This window comes from Myodes glareolus, chromosome 19, assembly GCF_982192425.1.
Source record: "Myodes glareolus chromosome 19, mMyoGla1.1, whole genome shotgun sequence".
Classification (NCBI taxonomy): Eukaryota; Metazoa; Chordata; class Mammalia; order Rodentia; family Cricetidae; genus Myodes; species Myodes glareolus.
In genome coordinates, this window is record NC_142044.1 from 17,539,509 (window position 1) to 17,560,133 (window position 20,625).

At 42.3% G+C, this 20,625-nt stretch overlaps 1 protein-coding gene across 4 annotated transcripts in view; it reads right to left on the bottom strand.

Moving 5' to 3' along the window:
- The window catches only part of Samd12 (sterile alpha motif domain containing 12), a 400,448-nt gene extending 395,643 nt beyond the window's left edge, over positions 1-4,805 (bottom strand). For all 4 annotated transcript variants that reach the window (XM_048457237.3, XM_048457236.3, XM_085678977.2 and 1 more), the window contains exon 1: positions 4,670-4,805. In XM_048457237.3, the coding sequence (XP_048313194.1) occupies positions 4,670-4,682 (13 nt within the window). In that variant the 5' untranslated portion in view covers positions 4,683-4,805. The remainder of the gene's footprint in view (positions 1-4,669) is intronic.
- Between the last annotated feature and the right edge of the window lie 15,820 nt (positions 4,806-20,625).

Below are 20,625 nucleotides of genomic sequence, written 5' to 3' on the forward strand. Positions count from 1 at the left end.
TACAAGTGAACAGAATCCTTCAGCATAGTGGTTGGCACGGAATTCAAACAACTCAGAATCTCACCCAGCAATTCGCTCTCATCCATTCATTCATACATTCAGGGAATGCACAGGGGTTAGATGTAAGACAGTCTGAAAAACGGTTGTAAAAGTCCAGGTGGGTTAGCACTGCAGGGCATACAAGGACAGGGAAGCCACCTCCCCATCGTACAGCATAGTGAGGTTACATTAGAATGGTTCTGGCCTCTCTCTTCATCTGATCACAATTCCTCCTGGGGAGGTGGGGGAGAGGACAGTAGTCTTATGTATAAGACTGTGAAAGCCACAAGGCACAGGTCACTCAGTCCCTCTCTCCTTTTTTGGGGGGTATACCAGGAAGTTATGGGTATCGTTCTTACTGCTCGCAGGTTGTCAGGGAGAGAGACAGGAGGTGTCTACAAGGGTAAGTGCACCCTCAGAGCAGAGCGAACATGCCCACAGACTATCCTATCCAGAGTCCGAAAGGTGACCCATACTGGCTTGTGATAAAGGTGGCACTGTTCTCTCATACAGTTATCCCTTTCTAGGGGTTCAGTTCTCAAATCAAGGTGGGTAGGTAGGGTCTAAAAAACCCACTACCCCATGACTGCTTCTCTTTGCTACAAGTATCGGTTCCTTTCCTCTATTCCAGTTTACCTAGTCTTCCAAGAACCCAGTGATAAGCAGGGTTTCTTTCTTACTACAGAAAAACTACAGAATCTGAAAGACTGGTAAGATGTCATTTGATAAATGTAGGATCGGTTAAGAGCAAAAATTCAGCTCATAAATGTCATTTAGAACACACAGCTTTCCATTTGAAATACGTTTCTCGATGGGAGGGGAACTTCTAGTGCTGAAAATTGGAAGTCATTTTCTTGCCATTTAAGTGGAGCTGGCTATTCTGTTTGAACTGCCTGTCGTAGAAACACTAAGAGAAGAATGCTCGCTCATCCTGCTTTATCAAAAAATACTAAGGATGAAGGAGTAGAGAAGGATCCAAAGCCAAGGAGAAACACCCTTCTTCTCTAGCTCTGGAATCATGTGTTTATTCAGGAAACAATCATCATCTGCTAAGTGCCAGGCAATGCTCGTAGACCACAGGGACAAATACAACACCGCCTCTAATGGATCTCCACTTCCTCCTCTCCCTGTATACTATTACAACTCATTTCTGATGGGCAGGGTCACATCAATAAGTAGAACTGCCGATACATTCTATGCATGGAGAATGAGTGACTGGAGGTCCTCCTTCATTGAAAAAAACCCAACATGACAGTACAATCTCAACAGAATGCAGACCGTAATATGGTATCCTATCCCATGGTTGGAAAGCACACGTCTATGGGGGCAGTACAGAAATAAAACAACTCATAGTTCCATCCAGTAATTGTACATCACCCTTCAATCATCCATCCATCCATCCATCCATTCACAGAGTGTACACACTGGGCAAAACACAAGACCTAAGCATAAGTCATTAACACCTAAGGCAGTTAAATAAAACCCCGGCACCCATAAATGCAAAACAAAGAAAAAGGCACAATTAGGCTAAAATACAAATAGAACATTCTTAAATTCAATGTGATATATACGTGTGTGTGTGTGTGTGTGTGTGTGTGTGTGTCACAGTAGCCATAAAACATTAAACAAAGGGCAGCCTTTTCCATGTTAAATAGGAAGCCACACATTCAGCAAAATGAGTAAGGACCCTATTTGCAATTAACATTTTTACAAGTTCAAGCTTACTTAAGAGGAGGGTTACACATTATAAAAACCTTCTAATTTGTTACTAATTAGAGAATGTGGCTGGCATGAATAAGTAAAACGTCAGGGTGTAAAACAGGTGCTAAGCAGTAGGGCTTGTTCTCCTTTAAGAGAACGTTAAGGAACGGCAGTGCGTATAAGTAACATCTGTAGTTAACCTGTGTTCTAGGCACCCTTCTATAGGACCTGTCTGCTACTGTGCTATTTCCAATAATGAAACACTAGCAAGTCCATTTTTTTTCTTCTAGAGAGAGACATGAAAGCCCAGAAGTTATTATATACTATATTTCCTTTCCAGTTCCTCTGATAAAATTCCCCTTTCCCTGACTCGCTATTTCTCAGTGAACAAGTGTAAACTGGTCAATGTCTGGTCTTGACCTGAGACTTCTGTCTGTGATGGCCATACCGAAAAGGACATTTAGCATCTTGACGGTCCAAAGGCACAGAATTCTATGAGTAGCATTGGCTTCTAGAAGGACAATGCCACTCGGGGCAGCAGAAGAAAACAGTAGCTCTCGTCTTCAAACACTGAGGCCGAGGAAGGGGACCCTTCCTGAAAACAACACCTCCAAGCTTCCCTTTGATGGCATTTGGGCAGCCGAATGAAGTCAGTTAAAAAGTTTCATGAAGGTTTGCCGTGCAACCCATTGGCAGTTTCGGAAAGCCTGCTGTGGGCTAAGGTCTGCGCTATTGCCTAGAAAATTAGAGTGTATGGTCTGCGTTCCTTCCTTGCCTTAGAGTCCAGTGAGAGACGGATTAAGTGCAGGGCAGATTTAAGCCTAGAACAGGAGGCCCCCTTGACTCAGAAAGGCAGAGGAGAGAAGGTCAGGAATGGATTCCTGGAGGAAATGTTTTCTTTCCCGAGCCTTGGAGGACCATGGGGGAGTATCCAGGAAGGGTCTACTCCCCGCTGAAAGAACTCTCTTAGCAAAAGCGACAGGCAGGCATTCTTTCCAGGGAAAGTTTCAAACACCTCTTTCACCCATCTACTTCCGTCCTCATTCTGATTCGGGCCCAGGGCCTCCTGTGTACTACAGAGGCATCTCAGTCAAGGAAGTCACTAGAACATAAAAGGAGCTCTTTGAAGTCTACAGGCACTTCGCAAAGCCCTTGTTTTTGTAAGGTCTGATTTTACTGGAGCAATCCTGCACGGGGCAAGAAATATGACTGATTCTCTTCTATACTTCTCAGAGTGACCAGGAAATTATCTTTAAGAACACTGTGGACTGCCAACAAGTAGGAGGGAGTGTCCCTGACTTGGGGGACACAAAAGAGAGATCATAATCAATGTTACCTGATGGGTAAGGTGGAAAGGTGGGGAAGATAAACAGACTTTGTTCTCAAGCTTCTGGCAGACTATGCTGGCTTTCAGTTTCTGTGGAATATCTATCTATCTATCTATCTATCTATCTATCTATCTGTCTGTCTGTCTGTCTGTCTATCGATCTTTCATCTATTTATCTATCATCTATCTTTCTATCCTATCTATCTCTCTATCCTTCCTATCTATCTATCTATCTATCTATCTATCTATCTATCTATCTATCTATCTACCTATCTATCCATCACCTATCTGTTATCTACCTGAGAGAAGGGCAGGTGATTGTGTTTTGGGGAGGTGGTCATTTTTTTTGTTGTTGTTGGTATAGCTGAAAAAGCTGAATGCAATGACTTCAGGCTGAGAATCTCTTATCCTGAAATGGCCCAGAGGCCGCCACTCCTGAGTTTACAGGTGTTGAGTGTGTGTGACCCGGGCTGTTGCTACTTCAATTAAGTAAAGAGTCAGAATATTTCTGTCTCTTGAGGCAGAGGGTGAGGCAGAAGCAAGAAACCCTGTGGGCTTTTCTTGTCTGAAGCCTACAAGGAACCGGCTCATTTCCCTTTGGCAAGGAGCCTGATGTAGCTGGCAGCCATGCCTTCCTTTGCCTACTTCAGGTCCCCTCTAGCCCCGAGTGCACTAAGGAACCATAATTCTAAAAGTGATGGTCGGCTCCCCATGTAACCCCACACTCATATTTCACTTCATTATAGAGGTGCAATGATACCTCTAATGTAACATCAGAAACCTTGTCCACATGTCCTTTCCACCATAGAAACTACCCTAAACAAAAAAAGTCTATGCTCTAAAGTAAGCGAAAGTGACGTGGAAACCAGGATGCCTCAAAAATTGCCTGGCCCAATTCTTAACCACAAAGTTCAAAAGAGGCAGGGCTGTGCAATCAAAATGGCAAATTCGAAGTTCGATATTATACGAGGAAAGAGGAAGGCGGTCTTCAAAGAAAAGAACTCCCCAATCCAAGCGGCTGGCTACACTTCCATGCTGGGAACTTTTGCGAACCCTGGTGCAGGACTAGACAGAAACAGGTGTGAAGATGCCCTCTTTCCAGGGGCAGATCAGCTGCAACCACTGCTGGGTACGCACAGCGAGGGGTCCACGACCCCAATGGCAGTCCCACCTTCTGGATGACGCACCTGGCTAGGATCTTCTCCTACGTTTGGGTGGCAAAGCGAGCATCCCCAATCGGGTGGTCACCCAGTCTACCCTCTCTGGAAGGGACAGGGAAAGGGGCAAGTCAGGGCTGAACCCTCGCGCTGGACTTCCCCCCTATCCACCCATTTCCAGCACATTGCTTAGGACTAGGGAGCGCTCTTTCCTCCACCTCCTGCCCTGAAGTCCTGCGCACCTAAACGTCTCTCAAAGGCAAGTGAATTAAGCGTCTCCTGGCCTTGTAGGGCTCAGGTGAGAACCAAGTGGTACGAATGGGAAGGGGCCCGCAGCCGCCACCCCCTTTTCTCTCCTCCCCGCCGGAGCCGAGCTTCTTCAGGGATGTGTGGATTGGGGTGCGCGGGTTAAGAGGGAGCTTTAAATGCCCCAAGCGTCCCTTACCTTCCACAGCCATTCTCTCAGAGCTTGCCTAACGCATGCATAATTTTCTTGGCCGAGGTACTCCTCCTGCCCCGCGTTCCCCCCCTCCCCTCGCTTTTGCCTAAATATTCTGCGCTCATCTGCTCCAGGACCAACCTGCTGCGGTCACGCAAAGCGAGCAGCCGGCTCCTGCTCCGCGCAAAGCGGCATGGGAATTGTAGTCCGCTCTCTCTGTCCCAACTCGAGAAACTGCCCAATTGTCCCGTGAGGCTCAATTCTGCCTCCGCAGTGAGATTGTAAATACAAATTGCGTGACGTCAGAATGACTACCTTCTTTTCTGGTGTCCTCGGGAGGGAATCTCGAGAGTGCTGGAATTTGAGAGGACTACGTCTCCCAGACTGCGTTGCGTCTGGCTTCTTTTAGCTTTGAGAGGAGGGACCCGTGATTGAGACCTTAGCTGTCAATTAGAAGCTTTTGGGCACCTAGCAGTCTTTGGGCAGGAGGTAACAGGATAGTGGGTGGCCGGGTGGGTGCTGTAGTCTCTTGCTGCGCCGCTGGACCCTCGGCATTCTGGTTCAATAAGGAGAGCGGAGGCTCCGGCTGTCAGTGGCTGTTCCCCTGGGCCAAGGGACCTGCTGCACAGGGTGCAGTTGAAACTTGTTCCTATGCATCCTGCAATGTTTGCGGTTGTGGAAAATCCTGTCAGGAGAGACAGCAGACTTCTGATTCTCTCAGTGGTTCTCAGCGTTAAACAGATGCGGGGAGTGTGGCTTAAAAACCTCCCAAAGGCAACATCCTTCAGGGACTGACAGAATTATATTAGAGGACATCAGAGCATGGCACTACTGACTTCCAAAGTGAAAGGCCCTGTCAACTTTCCTGGTTAGGGAGTTCAGTGGCATCCTGTGATAAAGCCCTATCCGCAGCACTGTACACAGTTCATTTGCTTTCAACCTGTGAATGTGACCTTCCGCTGGGACTGGCTGATGACACTTTTAAGTATAAAGAATAAAGGGAAATACGTGTTTGACGGAATCTCAGCCCTGGCAAATATTGTTGAAAATTAAACTCCTTGCCGGGTGGTGGTGGCACATGCCTTTAATCCCAGTACTCGGGAGCAGAAGCAGGAAGATCTCTGTGAGTTCGAGGCCAGCCTGGTCTACAAGAGCTAGTTCCAGGACTGACTCCAAAGCAACACAGAGAAACCCTGTCTCGAAAAGCAAAACAAAACAAAACAAACAACAACAACAACAACAACAACAAAAACTACAGAAATTAAACTCTGAAGTTTTCTATATTCAAAAATATAGACTCACTTATGCATAGTAGGGATATAAGAAATGGCCCTGGGAACCTCCAGGGTGAGGTAAGACGTTAAAGGACTCGTTGCTCATATATGCCTCTTGTGATGAAACCATCCAGTCCCCAACTTATCTGTCCACTCAGCACTGTTTTTGTTTCCTTTTAAGCTTCTTTGTGAAAGAATGCTAAGGAAGTGATTGGGAAGTTCTGGTCCTTCCACACTCACCATTGACTTCTCTTCCCCTTGATCACCAGAAAGACTTTCTCATCAGTTTTGTTGCAGAGTGGATGAGTGCACACTGGTTACTGGTTACTAAGGGCAAGCTTCGTTCTCATGGTGGGTAAAGGAACTGCGTGCAGATTAATTAAATGCCATTGATCTTCCTTTAATTCCAAGTCTACAGAAAGGTGTGCAAACAAGCCTAAGTCACTCATCCTAGATACAATAAAAATAAATCTGTCCAGTGGGACGGAAACCATAAAGAAGCAATTTCCTAACTGAATATGCCATCAAGCATTGACAACAAGGGCAGAACTGAAATTCAGCCTCCTCCTTGTGGCTTAATGCATATTAAGTTATCAGAGCATCTGTAGTGATATTTTGCTTGTATTTTAACAAATACGACTTGCCTGAAGATCAGAGTGCAGAGCTAAGCCAATAGAGGCCAAGGAGTGGTGGCACAGACCTTTGATCCCAGCACTTGGGATCCTGCACCTTAATCCTAGCACCTAGAGAGGTGGAAACAGGAATGATATGGCTGGGTGGAGAGAGGAATATAAGGCAGGATGAGTGAGGAGCAGTGCAGTCTGAGGTTTTGTGGAGACAGATGCAGTCCGGAGATACTGTGTGAGGACAGGATCACCCCTTCGGTATGAGCATTGGTAGAGGTAAAAGAACTCTCTAGCAGCCACTCTACTTCTCTGATCTCTCAGTTTTTTGCTCTGGGCTTTTATTATTAATATCAATCAGAATTCATGCTACAAGCACCAAGTTTCTCTTTAGAGTGAATGAATGGAAAAGAAAGCCAGAGGAAAGAGATTGCCAATGGTCCTCACACATGTACCCAAGTGTCATGTATAAACACATATACCCAAGTGTCACCATGGGGCTTTTAAACACTCCACAGCAAAAGGTTAAAGTCATTAGCTGTTTTCAAACTTTAATGATTCAGGTGATAATAAACCTTTAAATTCACTGGATTCCACAGTTAATACAAAAATTTGGAACAGTTCAAGTCTTCAATATCTTTTCTAGCAGGTGTGTCTACTAGCTCTTTTTAGTATAAGTAAAATGTGAAGGAAATACTAGTTTGAGACATAAAATAGCCTATGCTGAACCATTTTTAAGCCACTAGATAGATGAATTTTATGTGGTTCAAACTAAAAACAAATAAGCTTCAATGAAGCAGATACTTTAAATTGTAACTGAGTCTTAGAGTTTTCCAGATTCTGGGTGTCGGGGGTGACGGCTATGGTCTTCACCAGACTTGCCAAAGAGACTATGCATGAGTCCTATAGAACAATGTATTGAGTGAATTATGGCTATAGATAAGAATGTTGACTAACTTTTCTCATCACTGTGAGAAAATATCAGACAATAAGAGCTTCCCAGAGGAGGGGCTTGCTTTGGCTCATGGTTTCAAGGGTGTATTTAGTTCATCACAGTAGAGTAGAAATGATGTAGGATTGTGGAGAAGAGACTCCTCAGGTAACAAGAGATAGAAAGTGGAGAGAAAGGGCCAGAATCAGAAAAAGCGGTGACCTTTAAGAGGCCAATTATCTGTTTCTGCTGGACAGACCTAACTTCCTATAGGCTCAGCAGGCATCAACCCTTCAAATTTTGAGCCTTTGAGAGACAGTTCAGATTCCAACCTTAACAGAGGGCCTTCCAGGAACCTGGTGGTTGAACTAGATGATGAGAAACACTGAAATCAGGGGGACAATGTAGCATGAATAATAAAAACCCAGAGACAGGTATTGGGGTTCAACCTGAAGATCAGTAAAGCAAAGCAGCCAGTCACTGACTCTTGCCTCTACCTCAGACCAAACAAAATGGTGATCCTGCCTCCATGAATCCTCAGAACAAGACTGAGCTGAGACATGTCTCCTCCCACCTTATATTCCTCTCTAGCACTGTGATTAAAGGTGTGCACCAGTACTGCCTGGCTTTTGTGTCACACTAGTGTGGCTAATGGGATTAAAGATGTTTGACACTATTGCCTGGTCTGTGTGGCTGACCAGTGTGGCTACTTCACCCTCTGATGTTTACCAAAGTTTTATGTATTAAAATATAAATGAAATATCATCACATGATAAAGGAGAAGACAAGGTGGGCATTCCTAGTGGTATTTCTGACACACGTGCAAACAGAGAAAGGTGAAAAGACCATGAACTTTCAGGGAGGGTCTAGGATAGGTTGTACCTGTTAAGGTGCTGGGAACTACCTGAGACACAAATACCCTATGTCCTCTCCAGAGGGTCCTAGCTCTCCCTAAAATTAAAAAGAAGGAACAAATGAAGGAGTCTAAATGGAACACCAAAAATGTTTAAATTCGTTCACCAAGAAATTCTGATGGTTTCTGTGCATAGTAGCCTACCTGGATCCATTCACATTAACTGATCAGGACTTACTTCTTTTCAAAATCACCTTTATCTAGTTCTTCGTTATTCATAGACTAACAGTGAGGTGTCACTTGACTGACTTCATGGGCCAGGTAGCCGAAGTGCAAGCAGAGCATTCTGCTCTTTTCTCACTGATCACTCCTAACAACTGAAACTGGGAGTCAGAGTTTCCCGCTTGTATCTAAGGAAATGCAAGAATATATAGATTTGATGATTTGACCCTATGTATCCCGTTCAGGCCAACCTGTGAGTTTCTTTCTAGACATCCATTCTCTCCTGCTTCTTTATGAATGAATCTTGGTGGTATTTAGAATGACCAAATGCTCTATCCTTCCTTTTGTGACTGAGGTCTGGCCAATTACATGTAGCAAAAATAATTGTAATAAGATTTTTAAAATAGCTTCTTAAAAAGGTGGTAAAGGAAACAAATATTGTTCATTTTTACCCCTTCCTTTAGCTTCTTGCCTGATCCACCGTGTTATGCTGTTTAAGGTTTTATATAATTTGGTTTGCTATGTGCAGTTTTGAATTCCACACAAAGAGCTTGTTTCCATAATATCAGGTGTGTTTCTAATAGTATCTGTCTCCATGCTTATAATCATGAAGTTTAGGTAACTAGTGCAAATCAAAACTTCAGCAGCTTCTCCTCTCTGTCTCTCTCCCTTTCCCTCCGTCCCTCCCTCGCTCCTGTCTCACTGCCCCCGTGTGTTCTCCTACATGTTATGCTGCTGCAAAAGGTAGGAAGGGAGCTGAACTTTTGTGATGCAAGTTGAGAAAAATATGTCCAACAGTGGTCAGAAGGTAAAATTCTGGAAGATTTCAATCAGTCAGAGGTAGGCAAAAAGTCTCCTCGAGTGTGGATGACGGATTACTGTCTCCATAAATCTGAAGGCATGTTCTAGGGCTTGATCTTAATGTTCACAAATGCAAAGAGGGAAAAGAAAAATGAGACATAGGCTATGATTTAAAGTGTAGCTGAGAAAGTAAGCCCACAGCTCACCCAAGATGTGCCTGGAAAAACAAGCAAAGTAGCAGTTGCCACAGGGGGTATGGCCTCCCATACGCCTTTGCCAGCCTGTGTTATGCGGTAGTAAAAATGCAGCGTTTGAAAAGTATTTCTGCGGGGTGAAAACATAATGTTACATATTCTGGAAAACTATGGGCTAAATTGTTCTCCACAGTTTTTAATGTTAATGAAATAATATTTGTTAGGTGTCTTAGGCGATACAGGGGCCTGTTAATTAAAATCACCTGGAGTCCACATACAACTTTTCTAAGGGTCCTTACTCTCTGGGTTCATTTCAGGAAGAAAGCAAACGACATACACTACAACAAATACTGCCCCAGGCTTTGGCTCCTTATGGGAACTGCTTTATTACTTCCATCACAGACTCCTTTTCAGGACACAGAGAAAAGGTAGAAATACCCTGAACCTAGAAAATATAGATTTGGACTCAAAATCTGACAATGTCTATGTACTGTGTACTAGCTAGGGGAAAAAAATCAACAAAGTAATTAACCCCTCTGGCTTGTAATTAACATTTTCTAGCCTGTATTGTAAACAATTGTCCATTTTTATACGGTGTTTTTGAAAAACAGTATCTGTGCATATAACCAACTACCCTAAACTATAAAAGTTCCAGGTGGGGAATATTGGTCATCTCACACAATTTCTGCAGCTCTAGGAGTCAGAGCCAGGAGCCAGGAAGATGTCTCATTGGGTAAGTTTACTAGTTATACCATCATGAGGTTCAAAGTTTGGATCCCCAACATCCACATAAAAGCCAGGTATGGCAGGAAAGTGGCACAAAGACAGGTATATTTTTAAGACTCAGTGGCTTGCCAGGCTAGCAAACATGGTAAGCTTGGTGAGAGAACACATCTCAAATAATTAGGTGGAGAAGCAATTGAGGAATATAACTGATATCAACCTCTGAACATCATGCATGCCTTCATGGAGGGGGTGTAAGACCTAACACACACACACACACACACACACGAAAACAATCTGAGAAAAAATCAGTTATGTGTTTCTGGCACTGGGTCATTTGTTAAATCGCAATTAGTTTGTCTGTCAGGACTGCACCCATCAGAGGGCTTGACTTGGGCTGGGGATTTACCCAGACTGGCTGCTCTCATACTCTGAAGTCAGTTCTGGCTGTTGACAGGAAGCCTCAAAGCCTTGCACAGAGTTCTGTTTGTGGAATTTGGGGTTGGTCTCACAAAATCATAGCTGTCCTCTCCTAAAGAGTGATTGGAAAGAGCAAAGAGAAAGCCACGAGTCCGACCTGCTTAAAGCGATGAAATCCAGTCCAAACCCAAGTGATAAGAATAGGCTCCACTTTTTAAAGTGTCTAAGGATGGGCATGCTTTACACTTCCATAAGAGGTAACATGGTTAAGATGATAGCAGTAGAAATTAAGAGTTCAGTACATTGCATTAATTATTATGTGAAAGCTCAAATAGCATCTCATTTGAGGCTAACCCCTCAGTACCAACACAATACCTTTTGTGGAATAAAATACATGCTTAACTAAAAAAAGGTGTGTTGCATTTGTTTATGTTGCAGAATAATTGTTTACCTATGTAAAGGTGTGTTGCTTTTGTTTATGCTGCATTTGTTTAATTATGTAAACATGTGTTGCTGTTCTACCATAACTGCCTAAGGCACCTAATTGGTCTAATAAAAAGCTGAATGGTCAATAGCTAAGCAGAAGAGGAACAGGCAGGACCTTAAGGCAGGGAGAGTAAGTAGAAGGAGAAATTTAGGTTCCAGGAAGAAAGGAGAGAGAGAGAGAGAGAGAGAGAGAGAGAGAGAGAGAGAGAAGGAGATGCCAGGTGCCAGCCAGCAAGACATAGGGGAAGCAGGAAAGTAGGAAACAGAATGAAGGAAAGATTTAAAATTTAGTTGTAAGAACTACTGAAACAAGCCTAAGCTAAACTGAGCATTCCTAATTAATAATAAGCCTCCCTGTCATGATTTCGGGGCCGGTGGTCCATGAAAGCCTCCTATAGTACTTGGTATATAGTGTCTTTTTCAATGCATTAACTACTGCTTGCCCTGTGTCTGCTCTTGGGCTAAGCATTTTATATGCGGTATCTGTTTATCTTCACAGGGAGATGGCAATGAGTATCAGTCTCCTAATTTAGTTTTAATATAGTAAATTTTACAGAAAGTTCATGATTTTGATAGGACCAAGAAGTGATTTCAAATAATACATTCCAAGTTGCAGCTTTTAACACCTCACCATATGGGTCTTTCCACCAACGAAGTCTCCAGAATTATTTCTGTGAGATATTTCTCACCCTAAACCTATTTGCTTGGGACTATATTGGAAATGGAATAAACACTATTTCTGTCTTGAAGTCTATATTTTTCAGATCGAGATTGCTCTAAAAATTTTCCCTGCCGAAATGTTTTAGTGTGAACAACAAAGTTTTTTTTCTGTGTTCTTTTATTCACCAGTGGTTGGCCACCCACATTGCCCCTTTGCTTTCTTGTTTTTTTCTTTGTTTTTGTTTTTTGTTGTTGTTGTTGTTTTTTGTTTTTTTTTACTTCAGATCTGTCCTTGAAATTTTGATATTTGGAGGTTCTGCATTCCCATAAGAGTTTGCAAACCATCAAATGGATGTTCACAGAGGTCATCTGTGCTCTAAAATCATAATTACATCATTCCCATTCTCTTGTCTTTCCATCATTCCAAAAGTTAGTGTGAGTTGGTGATCACATTTCATCCACTCCATCCCCATCAATTGCTCTCTTGACTTTCCTTTCCTCAGCCCTCAACCACTGTCCTCATTCTACATTTGATAAGGACTGAAACTAAAAAATAATAGCCATCGTTTAACACATCTCCAACCATATTGCTTTAAATCATCTTCTATCCATGACCACATAAATCTCCAAGAATGTCTTCCTTCCCGATACCACTCTATGGTTAAAATGATCCCTCTAGTTGGCTCTATCTGTTTTCTTATAAGGGGTCCCAGAAGGGTTAGTCTATATCAGCAGGTAGTTTTTTTAAGACAGCAGTCTAAAAGTTTTTCTTTATCGGTAGAATTTGCTGAAAATCTTGGTATGTTAATATGTACACGGTGATTACTCCCAAATGTGTGTGTGTGTGGGGGATTGTAACCAAGACATTCTCTTGGAATTTTCAAGAGCAAGCACAGGTTTAAGGTCATGACATTCTCTTGGGTTGTACACATGGAAGGTCTTTCTCATCACATTTCCTCTTCTGTGGTTCTTCTTACTTGATGATGAATCCTTCACTCACTGTAACATACCTTACTACACCAAGTTCAGAGACTCACTTCCTACTAGGGTGTTCCTGTCTCATTTCAGTCCAACACTGGCTTCCCTATAACCACTGCTTCAGGATGGCAAAAAAAAATGTTTGTTTGTGTGTATATCATGGAATAAAAAAATGAAACAAACAACAACCCCCCAAAGTACTAAAAGGGTCTAAATGGTCATTGTCACAGAGAATATCAAGCTATGGTGGAAATCTAACATATACTTCTTAGAGCCCAAGTGTGTGTGTGTGTGTGTGTGTGTGTTGTGTACTTGTGTGTGTGCTCATGTGATGGAGGAGGGTTATCTGTCTATTGTGTTATTTTCATTGGTCAATAAAGAGATTGCCTTGGCCCTTTGATAGGACAGAAAATTAGGTAGGCGGAGTAAACAGAATAGAATGCTGGGAAGAAGGGAAGTGAGGCAGACACCATGGAGCCAGCCACCAGGTCAGACATGCTAAATCTCTCCCGGTAAGCCACGACCTCGTGATGCTACACAGATGGTTAAAAATGGGTTAATCAAGATGTGAGAGTTAGCCAGTAACTAACTCTCTAGAGATAATGGGCCAGGCAGTGCTTAAATGAATACAATTTGTGTGTTGTTATTTCTGGGACTAAGCTAGCCATGTGGGAGCCGGTTGAGGCGAAAAGCAGTCCTGCCCGCAACCCATCACTACAGATGGCGCCCACGTGGATAACTGAATCCACAGAAAGCCTGAGAAAACTTGGAAAAGAATAGAGTAAAGCATGTTTTCTTGGTAGCAGCAATTTCTCAGGTCTGCTCTGCTTGCTAGAGGCAAGCAAGCGCTCTCATCTAAGAGAGGCTTCCTGACTCAGCTTTAGCTGCAAAACCCTGCAGCTCATTAAGAGGTGCTTCCATGAAACACTTAAACGGTGTTGATGAAAAGCTAAATGCATGCTTTTTGGTTTTCAGTCATAGCAAGAAAAAAGCTGCGCTGTTTTAAAATGCCGGCTTTCTGGACTGTCCTGCCAGGGCAATCTCTGACTCTTTCAGGCAGGCAGTCTGACTGAGTGTGGTCTGTGAGCACAATGCTTCAGCTTGCTTGCTGGCACGGACCTTAAAATGCCATAGAGTTGTGGCAGTAAAAGGCTCCAGTGGTACCTCTACCATGAAGCTGAAAAGCTAAGAAATGGCCTAGATCCAGCCGTCAAAGCCACGGTTTTAGGCTCATGTGGTCAGAAAAAAGGAGAGATATACAGTAAAGAGAGATTCAAAGACGAAGAAAACCTCTAAATGGTTTATAGTATGTTACAAATAAATGCAGGATAAAAGTTAAAGTTCTTAAAGTAAAAAGAGAGTGGTTATGTGTGGTGGTACACACCTTTAATCCCAATGCCCGGGAGGTAGAGGCATATTGACCTCTGTGACTTCAAGGGGTAGAGGTAGATTGACCTCTGTGACTTCAAGGTGTGGTAGCACACACCTTTAATCCCAATGCCTGAGAGGCAGAGACAGAAGGATCTCTGAGTTCAAGGTGTGGTAGCACACGCCTTTAATCCCAGCACTGGGGAGCAGAGACAGACAGATCTCTGTGAGTTCAAGGACAGCCTGGTCTACAGAGTTATTCCAGGACAAAGATATACAGAGAACCTGTGTCAAAAAGTAAAAGTAAAAATAAAAGAAATAGAGGTTAAAAATAAAGCTGCATAAAGATGGAAAATACACAGAGAATCTTGATACTGTATGCTATTATGCTCTCTTTGAATTGTTTGAATGCTGAGGAAGGAGCAACAGCTGCTAAAAGACTTTTGTTTATAAATGCTGCTAAACTAATCCAAGATAGATATTTTGAAAATACCTTGACTTCAGAATTTGGGTCTAAGAATATGATGCTTTGGAAAGGAGGTCCTTCTTTTGTTTTCACAGAGGATGAGACCCTGTGGATTGCTTCTATCCCAATATGGTATGATAGACCACGTCCTCCTGAAAGGTTGCTGTGAACACCCTCAAGAAATTACTTCACTCAACTGCCAACTGAGATGAACCTGGCAGACAGGTTATACCATGAAAGACCTGATTAATAGCGCCCCTATACAGCAGGAAGAAGTTTGGAGAGAAATAACTACGTCCATATTCCCAAATATTGCTTATAAATGTTCTTTTACATTGAAAGGGGGATATGATATAGATATGAATAATTTGCATTGGTATGGATTTTAAGGTCAATTTTGTTATATGTGTATATATTTCTGATTTTCATTGTGTAGTTCATTTAAAAATGCAATGTATAATTAAAAATATAGGTTGTTAATGGATAATCATCGATAATAGTCAAACTTGAAGTAATGTTAGTCTGATTTTCTAGAAGTGCATAGATATATTTCAGATAGACATTCACATCTTTCAAAGACTACAGAACATGGCATTTAATGTTTTAATAACTTAGGACTTTTCATGACAATGAGACATGTCTGCTCCTGGCAACACCAATCTACTTCAAGAGGAAGATGGGCATTGAAGAGGCTCCTTATGGAGTTGGTTAGCCATTTGGGCAAGAAACAGCTCTTGCCTGGACTGTTATATAAACTGGACACAGAGAACCCACAGAGAGAGGACTGCTGAACTTGCCTAAAGGTGAGATGATCTTTCGGGGTTCCTGATTCATAAAAGAGTCTGTGAGACATTCTGCAGTACACAGCAGATAGTGACTGAACTGTCTTTAAAAGTTCCAGCTTCATGGAAATGTCTGCTGGATATTATGGGCCTGAAGGCCAAAAATGGATGCCCCAATGATACAGAGGAACTTTGGGTGACTGTCCAGGCAGCGAGATGTCTCTGTCATTTCTAGAGTTTTGAAAGTTGCTTACTTCTTGTTTACTTAGGTAATATATCCTTCTGGAGTCTTTGATGGAGTTGAAGAATGGATAGTCATAGTTATAGTTTTCCATTATTATGATAAAGATAGAGTTATAAATATTGTGACTGTAATTCTTGCTTAATAACTGTTTTGTTATATGTAATTTTACTATGTTAAAATGAAAGCCTTTCTTTTTTGTTTAAACAGAAAAAGGGGAAATGATGAAGGAGGGTTATCTGTCTATTGTGTTATTTTCATTGGTCAATAAAGAGACTGCCTTGGCCCTTTGATAGGACAGAAAATTAGGTAGGCGGAGTAAACAGAATAGAATGCTGGGAAGAAGGGAAGTGAGGCAGACACCATGGAGCCAGCCACCAGGTCAGACATGCTAAATCTCTCCCGGTAAGCCACGACCTCGTGATGCTACACAGATGGTTAAAAATGGGTTAATCAAGATGTGAGAGTTAGCCAGTAACTAACTCTCTAGAGATAATGGGCCAGGCAGTGCTTAAATGAATACAATTTGTGTGTTGTTATTTCTGGGACTAAGCTAGCCATGTGGGAGCCGGTTGAGGCGAAAAGCAGTCCTGCCCGCAGACCCTCACTACACTCATGCACATGCATGCACACATACGTGCACGCGCGCACACACACATACACACACACATACACACACACACTCATGCTTAGCTAAACACCTCTTTCTGAGTTTCTATGGCTCTAGTGACTAAGAAGTCAGTCATTGGCTAGATACTGTCCTTTGAGCACACCAAGTTTCACACCTGACCTCTCTGTTCTTTATCAATCTATTTGGACAGTCTAGTCTTCTAGCTTTCCACAGTGGAATTTCATGGTCCACCTTGATTTTCCTCAATAGGAAATTTCCCCGAAGTTCAATTTATTAACTCCATAGTTATATACTGTATTTGTACAATCAGTAAATTTCTTTGGGTCCCAGAAATGAATGTTGTCATATGAGAGGGGTGAGGTGCTTCAGTCTGTGCTGCATCTACAGGTAACTATGTGTCCTCTGTCCCTTTGAAGGTTATCCTGAAGACACACCCCCAAAACACCTTTGAACAGCATACAACTTGATCTAACATTATTTTAATACCAAAATGAAAAACAGTTTTCAAGCTAATTGATAATTCGCAAGATAACGCTTTATTCTTTTTCACTAACATACAAAATTCTATCCCTTAAGTACTCTTAGCTTGCGTGACATTGAACCAGATGACAAAGAAAGGAGCTGTGTCCCTTCTAAAGGCGGTGCCCTTCATCCTGCAAAGAGAATGTCTGAGGGAACTTTCAAGAAAGTAGGCAGTCAAGCCTTGAAAGTTTTCGTGCTTAGAATCAGCCTGAAATGGTGTTTAACCGCTCCTTTCTTCGGGTGTTTATAAGTCAAATACTTACTGATCATCTACTGCTTGCCAGAGACGATGTTTTGAGACTGTCTTCGACTGGATTCCCTGGAGACTTTGAGATAGGAAGTTATGAATTAGGTACAGAGGGCACCACAGAATAATATTCCTGGGAGATGGTACAGGGAGAACCGTGAAGCACAACACACTTGCAACCCAGGGCTCATCCAATCCTGCCAGAAACTTTGTATCTGTGAGCTGTACTAAAAATTAGACAAGGAGACCATACTGGCTACTTTTATGTTCACTTGACACGAGTTCCTGTCTTTTTGGAAAAGGGACCTCAATTGAGAACATGCTCCCATCAGATTGTCATGTGGGCAAGCCTGTAGTATATTTGGGGGGCTGAGATTGATGGAGAGGGTCAACCTCATTGTGTGTGGTACCATCCGTAGGCTGCTGGTGCTGGGTACTATAAGAATCAGGCTGAGAAAGCTGTGAAGAAAAATCCAGTAAGCAGCACTCCTCTATGTCCTCTGCGTGAGCTCCTGCCTCCAGTTTCCTGTCTTGAATTACTGCCCTGACTTCCCGGGACGATGGACTTATTGTTTGTAAACTATAGGATGAAATAAACTTCTTCTTCCCAAAGTTGCTTTTGACCATGGTGTTTTATCTCAGTAATAGAAACCTAAGAATTCAAGTCTTTGTATGATCATGTCATCTCATAAATGGTGGCTCACTCTCCCATTTATTATTGCAACAAAGGGCAATTATGAGTTTGGGATATGACATTGAGTCATTAATAAACAATATCCCCAGTATCTAGGCAATTGAAAGATATAAAATAATTTTTATTTGCTATTGAGTTACAACAGCAAAAAGAATGCATTCATGTTCTCAGAGAGTTGGTGCTTTAGTTGAGAAGCCGTAGTAACACATAGGCAAACTGAAGCATGAATGAGTAAGGGAGATAGTATAATGTGCTTTGGGGGCATAGCAAGGGATGTCTAGCCCAGGCTTAAGCATCCTGGAAAGGGTTTTCAGAAGCGGGTGTAGGATTATGGGGCTGAAATAAGGAATTGGGCTTCTGAAGGGAGCAGGTTGGAAGAATACTGAAAGAAAGCCTTCCTAGTGCGGAAGACAGCATGTGTGAGTGGCAGGCGATAAAAGAGTAAAATAGAAGACGCCCACTCCAGAGTTGGGAATGGCCAACATGAAAGGACAATAAAAGTAGGTGCAAGTGGGGAACCTAGGAACGTGGTCAGGAGCCTGACCCTGAGAGATGAACCTGAAAGGGCAAGTGCCAGGCCCGGCAGTCAGGAATTTGACCTGGATTATTCTGACAATCCAGGTTCTAGCAGGGGATTCAATGATACAACTTGCACTTCAGGAAGATCATTCTGGCTGCAATGTGGAGAGAGGAATGGAGATAAAGATAAACTCGGGCTCCTCTGAGGGACTGTGCAGGGGACTGGGTGAAAAATGGCAGTGATTAGAATGGATGCATGCCAAGTGGGGTGGGGAGAAATGGGTGGATTTGAGTGATATTAAGGAGACAGAATCTGTAAGACTTGACTTATTGTCATTAGGGAAAGAAGAGTCAAACTCAGGTTTTTCTGTGCATAAGAGCTGGTAATATGGGAATCACAGAGTGTCACATGGAAGCAAAGAAACCAATTAGAGCCATGACAAATAACACCATTTTTGTACAGGGACCCACTCAGGAAAAAAGAAGAAAGCCAAGTTCTTTTCATACAAATGAAAATGACATTACAGAGTGCTATAAAAATAGAACCTATATTGTTACAACTTAAAATACCTTTTGTGAGAACAGTATCTGAGAAAATTGGACCTAAATTTAACCTCTAAATATGAATACCTGGGTCATGCTTCAGACATCATGGCACGGAGGCAGTGGGTCAATGTATTTTTGTTTCTACTTGTTTAGCATTTTGGCCTCTCAGGGAATATTATAAAGCATGTTTCTTTATCCCTGATACAACCCTACATGTGTACGTAGGGGCATCGGTGTTATCGCGCTCCTGATGTGTGGAAGAAAGAACGGAGGCTCACAGATATGAGATGACTCAAGCTTCAAAGTGGTAAATTGAGTCTAGAGTTTTCATTCAATCAGTGTAGTGTTCCTGGAGGCAGAAATCACAGGCTTTAGACACTGCTAGGCAGAGACCACATCAGTGAGACTAGTGCCTTGTTTCCTGATTCAACAAGACCTTTATGCTGGCTGCAAAATGAGGTGGGTGTGGTTCCACATGCTTATAATCTCAGCATGTAGGAGAATGAAGGAGGAGGATAGACATTTGTGCCTAGCCTGGACTATATAGTGTACAAACTTGGAGAGAGAAAGAGAGAGAGAGAGAGAGAGAGAGAGAGAATAATTAGAAGAAGAGAATTCTGATTAGAACCGGAGAAACTAAGGTGGCATGTCTTATCTTTATAAAGCCCAAATGCTTTTCATTTCCCTGGAAGAGAGCTAAGAGTGTCAGCTGAACAATGCTACTGCCTGTCAATTTCAAACACACTTGGGGACCATGCATGGCCCATTTTTTCTGTGAGGCTCTGGCCTCAGATTGTGTATGCCACAGGAACTAGAATATGCACAGGTGTTTTTTTTACATCTCCATGCGTAGGAAGGTCTTGAAGATTTTATGGAACTTGGTTTCTGGTTGCCTATCATAGATAAATGAAACAAACTTTGCCAATGCTCCCAAGTGATGATATACCCAAACTGACTCAGAAAGCTTGTCCCATTGGGTAGCTACAGCCTGTTATCGGAAAGACTTTGGGTATATTCTCATTTGTCTCATTTAAAGTTGTGTTGCTCTAGATTTTAATGTATAAGCACATATGTACAAGAATTCTCATACTTCAGTGCAGAGAATCCTAAGTCAGGGGTAGGCTGTTGGAAATAACGAACGAGTTCATGAGGCCACGGGACACAAAATCAATATACAAAAATCAATTGTAATTTTATATACTACCAATGAACAATCCGGGAATAAAATTTAGGAAACAATCCCATTCATAACAGCTCCACAAATAATAGAATACTTATGGATAAATTTAATAAAAGAAATTTAAGATTTGTAACACTGCAAGCTACAAAGTTAAGGTGACAGAAATAAAAAGGATATCTGAAAAATAGAAATTTCATGTTCATGTTAAATATTAAATCCCCAAAAGCAGATGTGCAGATCCCATTGAACTGTTCTCAAAATCCCAGCAGCTGTTCTGGGCCCGCACACCTTTGCTTGTGAAAGGCCCTCTGTTTCCCTCTAGCCGGTCACCCAGAAGCTGGGCAAGTCTTTTGAATCAGTTACAAGTCCAGGTTTTAGAAAAGTTAAATTGATTCCCCAGTAACTTTTCATTGCCAAATAAACTGAAAACCAGTCCCCTGCCTGTAGCAATGTAGGAGATATTGTAACTACCTGTGCTCAGAGGGAGCTCAAAGGCAACATTAAAGAAATAAAGGGACTAACTTAAGAAACTACTATTACATGATGTTACATACTACAGCAAACTATGTATTTTTGAAAGAACTCAGGTCCAAAGTATATA